Source organism: Chelonoidis abingdonii, chromosome 14, assembly GCF_003597395.2.
Source record: "Chelonoidis abingdonii isolate Lonesome George chromosome 14, CheloAbing_2.0, whole genome shotgun sequence".
Lineage (NCBI taxonomy): Eukaryota > Metazoa > Chordata > Testudines > Testudinidae > Chelonoidis > Chelonoidis abingdonii.
This window is the reverse complement of record NC_133782.1, coordinates 17,680,748-17,686,747: the sequence shown is the minus strand read 5'-3', so window position 1 is coordinate 17,686,747 and position 6,000 is coordinate 17,680,748. Positions and strand designations below refer to the sequence as shown.

Genomic DNA, 6,000 nt, shown 5'->3' with positions numbered 1-6,000 from the left:
TCAAGTCTAAACTTCCTAGTGTCCAGTCTATATCTATTTGTTCTTGCGTCCACATTGGGACTAAGCTTAAATACTTCCTCTCCCTCCCTAATATTAATCCCTCTGATATATTTATAAAGAGCAAGCATATCCCCCCTCAACCTTCTTTTGGTTAGGCTAAACAAGCCAAGCTCTGTGAGTCTCCTTTCATAAAACAGGTTTTCCATTCCTCGGATCATCCTGGTAGCCCATCTCTGAACCTGTTCCAGTTTGAATTCATCCTTCTTAAACATGGGAGACCAGAACTGCACACAGTATTCCAGATGAGGTCTCGCCAGTGCCTTATATGGGAGCTGTGGGCAGTGTTTTCAGTGAAGGAACTGCACTTTAGAACTTGGTTTCTACTTTTATCTTTTCAGAAAAGTGGTGTAAATTGTTGTTTTAAGGGGCATGATATTACCTCAGGAAGACCAAAGGAAGAGAAGATTCAATAATTTCTATTTGTAAGATGTTACTCTTTAGTTGTGTTAAGCTTGGGATGTCGTTTCACTCTGCCAATTATTTTTTCATTTAAAGTCAAGACTTTTTCAGCACTTTCAGATATATACTCTTTGTAATTAGATGTAAGGGTTATAATGTCATTACTCTGGAACCACCTTCTAAATTTACTGCATCTTGCCTTCTCTCAACCTCTCAACCTCAACCTTCTTTATAAACACTGACAAGTTATTGACTACAGTTATGGTGTACCAAATGTGGAAATTCTATAAGTTTAATAGGTGCATACAGCGCTTGCTCTCAGATATTTAAGACCATTTGCTGCATATATGAAAAACTAGTTTCTCTGAACTAATTTTCTCTCTTCTGTGAGCTCAAGCATTTAGAATGAATCACTCATGGCATTTTTGAATTTATGCTGGCAACTTTTAAAGTGAGGTTGAATTAGCAGGAAAATCCTTTTTTAGCCCTCAAACATGAGGGAGAAGTGCGCTTCAGAGATTCAGAATTTAAACTGCTTTGAATATTTGTAAAGTGCCATAAGGTCCCTGTTATGCTTGCTAGTATTTCCATTTTTAAAATAATGGAAATTGGAACCTTTTAATCTTTCACTGTGTATATATCTGTAAATATTAAAGAAATGTAACTGTGTACTACTACAAAACAAGGTGAAAATATGCAAGCAAGTAATTTGCATCAGACACAAGCAATCTTGTAGAAAATCCTCAGACACACATGGGGAGTACATAAATCATAACAGGAAAGCTAACTATTAATCTCAGAAAGGAACTCCACACAAGCTTTTTAACAGTATGATAGTTTTCAAAGTTCCATTCTTAACAAATATGAAAAATATACTAAGTCATTCAGGTGAGACTGAACGTTCCCACTTCAGTAGAAAATAAACAAAAATCTTGATACTCAGATCTGAAAAGAGGAAATTTCCTTCTTGCCAGAGTAACTTCTACTAACATAAGGAAAGATGCATACTTAAGTAAGATGTTACCTCTAGTTGTCTAAACCTAATTCATTCATGATCAATTGTAGATAAGAAAAAATGACTACCTTTGTTGAGGCATGGAATCAGAATCAAGAGTATTTAAGGGAGACTTAATGGAGATGCAACAAAGTTTAGGAATATGAAGAGGAGCATCAAAATCAGTGAGTTTAGCAGACCAAAAACCTCCAGTTGAGATCCATTTATCAGAAATGCCACCAAAAAGAAATATTGAAATATACGACTTTGTCTACTGGATTAGTAATGGAAATTTGTTTGCAAAATTATCATTTGCCTTCTAGAAGTTTCTTTCCCCAATTGTTTTTTTTTAAAAAAAAAATCTGTTTGTATATTCATGAATACAAGTTCTCACTACTGCTCTTCTTAGCCATGTAATGTCTGTCCTACTTCCTCAATGCAGGGAAAGGCTCTGGCAGCTCCCTGCTGCCACAGCCTTTCCCTGCTGCCTCCCCCCACCAGAGTCTTTCACTGACACGTTTAGCTACATGCATGCTGCTGCACGAATGCAGCTTGCTTTTCACTGACATGTAGCTACTCAAACAGTACATGCCACCTCCAGTGATTTGCAGTATAGATATACCCTTTGAGTCATCCCCCTTTCCTTCCTACATTTGGAAGTCTCTTCACAGGCTCAGAATTTGAAGCCTGCAGAACATATGGATACTTGTATTGCTAGTAATAGCATCTTGGTGGATTCTGGGTGAGCAGTTTTACTTGTATTCTTCATCTTAAAGTTATACAGACATAAACCTTTGCCAGCAAGCTAGGTTTTATAGAAATCTACAGCGGGAAAGTGTGTGTGTACAATACATTAGCACTGCTTTACCACGTTATATCCGAATTCGTGTTATATTGAGGTAGAGATGTATATGGTTTTGATGGCATGTAGTTGCTTTGAGCAACTGTTCTTTTTAAAAGACCACATTATTGGTTATTTTGAGAACAGACTAATTCCAAATACACCTCTACTCCGACATAATGTGACCCAATATAATGTGGTAAAGCAGCGCTCGGGTGGGGGGCTGCACACTCTGGCGGATCAAAGCAAGTTTGATATAACGCGATTTCGCTTATAACGCAGTAAGATTTTTTTGGCTCCCAAGGACAGCATGTTATCTGGGTAGAGGTGTAGCAAGAAATCTGAAATGTAATATAATTTTGAAAGTTCTGTTTTGTATACTAGCAACAACTCAGGTAACTGGATTTGCTTTGAAAGTGGATTCAACAATGATGTTAGAAAAGAGATGGGCGGTTAGGTCATTTTAAATGAGCAAGAATAAATGCAACTATTGTCCTTTTCTGTTTTGTAAACTAAACCAATGTGACGCTTATGCACTTGGAAGTATTTTGTTAAAATTGTTGGGATGCAGGAGAGTTTTTGTGTACAAAATGGAAACAGTGGGGTGCTTGAAGAATGTTTGGACTCCTTTTTAATAATAGAGAAATAAATCTAATAGATGCTTTCCAGTTATAAACTTCTTATACATACTGATGTTACAATCATGTTTGTGAATTATTGGAACTTAAATATTTGGTATAATCTTTTTTTTTTCTTCCTTACAACTTTTAGGTAGACCGTTAGGCTCCATCACACTGCGTTAACCTGCATTCAAAGCTGTCTACCTGCAGTAATTCGCTTTGGTTGCAAGTGAACATGTCTCAAGTTCAAATTCAGAATCCATCTGCTGCTCTCTCAGGGAGCCAAATATTGAATAAGAACCAATCTCTTTCGCAGCCTTTGAGTATTCCTTCTACCACTAGTTCTCTGCCATCTGAAAATGCAGGTAGACCTCTTCAAAATTCTGCTTTACCTTCTGCATCTGTTACATCCACCAGTGCAGCTGCAGGTAAGCGTGTTAATGAATGTCTGTATTTCTCAGCCTTGTTCTGTGGTCTGATACAGCAGGTTGCAGACATATAGAAATTGTTTTACAAACATTAGATTTCCCACCTGAGTTGGCTTCCATGTTTTATCCCTGTTTTAAGATGATAGTTTTAAGTGAAATTGTTTTAAACAGATCTAAAAATAGCTTTCAAAAGTTTTGAGAATGAATGAATTAAAAATATCTATTTAAAGTTATAATAGCTAGATGATTTTGTTGAAGGAATTGACAGCAACATTTTAATCAGTGTTCTTTACAACAGTTTTTTTCACTTTAAGCACATTTTAAACTGACAGCATGTCTCCAATTCACATATAACAGCAGGAGGATTGGTGTGTGAGCAAAGGCCTGGACCTTAGACCATCCCTGACAGGTGTTTGTTTACTGGAGGTCCTTAAAAACAGGTTAATGAGACTTCTACATTCCCTCTTGGAAGACTGTTCCAGTGTTTAACTATCCTTATGTTTAGAAAGGTTTCTCCCCCCAAATATCTAACTTGTATCTCCCTTGCTGCAGATTAAGCCCATTACTTCTTGTCTACTTTCAGTAGACATGGAAAACTATTGATCACCATTCTCTTTATACATGCCCTTAGCATTTTTAAAGACTGTTCTCAGGTCCCCACCTTAGTCTTCCTTTCTCAAGACTAAGCATACCCAGTTTTTTAACCTTTCCTCATAAGTCAGGTTTTCTAAACTTTAGTCCACAGTCTTCCTAAAATGTGGCACCCAGAATTGGATATAAACTTCTGGCTGAGGCCCCACCAGTGCTGAGTAGAATGGGACAATTACTTCCTGTGTCTTACAAACAACACTTCTGTTAATACACCCCAAAATGTTAGCCTTTTTTGCAACTGCATTGTAGTATAAATCATTCAGTTTGTGATCTCCTATAACTTCCTGATCCTTTTCAGTAGTGCGACTCCCTACCCAGTTATTCCCCATTTTGTAATTGTGCATTTGATTTTTTTTTTTTCCCTTCTTCGTAAATGGAGTACATTGCACTTGGATAATGAATAGCATAATGATCAGACTTTTTCAAAAAGGGGAGATACTTAACAAGGGTTTTCCTGAGAAAATGGGAACTAAATTAAATGCTAGAGAACTTATCCTGATTTGGTTTAAATGCATAGCATATGTAGGTTAAAATTAATGTAGAGTTTGCATGGAGGAAAAATCAATGAATACAAGACCAGAATAACAGACCCCCAAGGGCAGAAACAGAAAAGCCCATAAATAAGAAATGATCTTTCAAAGCAAATTGCCATTTGATCCTTCCTCTTAGTTTCTGCCACAATTATGGCATTTGCTCTTGGATCTTGAATTTAAATGCTTTCCATTCTACACACAGTGGTTAGAGATCTCCACATCCACAGCTTCACTGGTTTAAGACATGGTTAGAGGTCCCTATCTCAGAAAATAACTCTGATGGTAAAGTAGCATGTTCCCCCTGAACCAGCATGGATTGAAAGCTGCTATCAGTACTTCCATTAAGATACAGAAAATTAATTGTTGAATCTTTGGTAACTTTTTAAATTTTGGAATATCAGTCTTAATTATGATCTAATAATCTGTAATTTTTGCCTTATCATTTAGCTCCTTCTAACATGGCAAACCCCAAAGAGAAAACTCCAATGTGTCTTGTGAATGAGTTAGCCCGTTTCAACAAGATTCAGCCTGAGTATAAGCTTTTGAGCGAGCAAGGTCCAGCTCACTCTAAGGTAAAAAATTGCTCATATTACGTATGCATTTATATTGACAAGTAACTTTGTGAGTGGAAAGGCAAAATGTCTAGCTCTTGTGCAAAATAATCTACAGTAGTAGAGTTATGAGTAGTTTAATGGGACACTGAAAACAATTTAAAGCCTTAAGTGGTTTCCAGTTGTAGTCCAGCTTTTTTAGTACAGCCCTATTGAGTATGGATGAAGCATATTAAGGTTGAGCTGGGGATGTTATCCCAGGGGTTAAAACTTGTCCAGTGCTAATTAATTGTTTTTAAAGCTGCTTGTGGTAGTTGTTGCAGGAGATGCATAACATATTGTTTGAGACTTACCCTTAACTGTACACTACTTACTTTTTTCCATTGTCTGCGTTTGTGGTCATGGCCTTAACATACAATGTTTAATGGAGAACGTGTTAGCAATCAGTTTCTATTATAATACCCAACTTTGAATTGTTATAAATGTTATTTGTACTGAAATTTCCCATGCTCTCCCTGCTTGACAGTGGTTTTATTTTAAAGTTTGAGCTAAATTCCATTCTGCAAAAAACTACCTTCAGATGCAGTAAAGATGGCTGAAACATATTGTCGTCGTCCCCCCCACCCCCTTTGGAAAAGTAATCCTTAATGAGAACTCAAGTACATTTGTTTGGTATGGGAATAGTAAGTTAATAGGAAAATCACTTCTGAGAATACTCAGTTAGCTACTTAAAATTTTAGAAGTAAAAACAGTCCCTTGCCCCTTGCACATAACTGCACATTTTCATTGACCAGATTGTGCTACTCCTGCTGGAACAGTTTAATCTCGGAGAATTGTCTGAACTGAATTTTTGCAAAGCTTTCCAGAAAATTAGAATTGGAAAGAATCATGGGGAGAGACTCATGGGGTCCCTAGAATTTTTG

The 6,000-nt window shown here is 36.8% G+C and overlaps 1 protein-coding gene across 17 annotated transcripts in view; it reads left to right on the top strand.

Annotated features, from left to right (window-relative positions):
- STAU1 (staufen double-stranded RNA binding protein 1) overlaps positions 1–6,000 on the top strand; it is a 54,354-nt gene that overhangs the window by 13,329 nt on the left and 35,025 nt on the right. For all 17 annotated transcript variants that reach the window (XM_032767316.2, XM_075072261.1, XM_075072267.1 and 14 more), the window contains 2 exons: positions 3,066–3,342; positions 4,974–5,098. In XM_032767316.2, coding sequence (XP_032623207.1) covers positions 3,150–3,342; positions 4,974–5,098 — 318 coding nt within the window. In that variant the 5' untranslated portion in view covers positions 3,066–3,149. The remainder of the gene's footprint in view (positions 1–3,065; positions 3,343–4,973; positions 5,099–6,000) is intronic.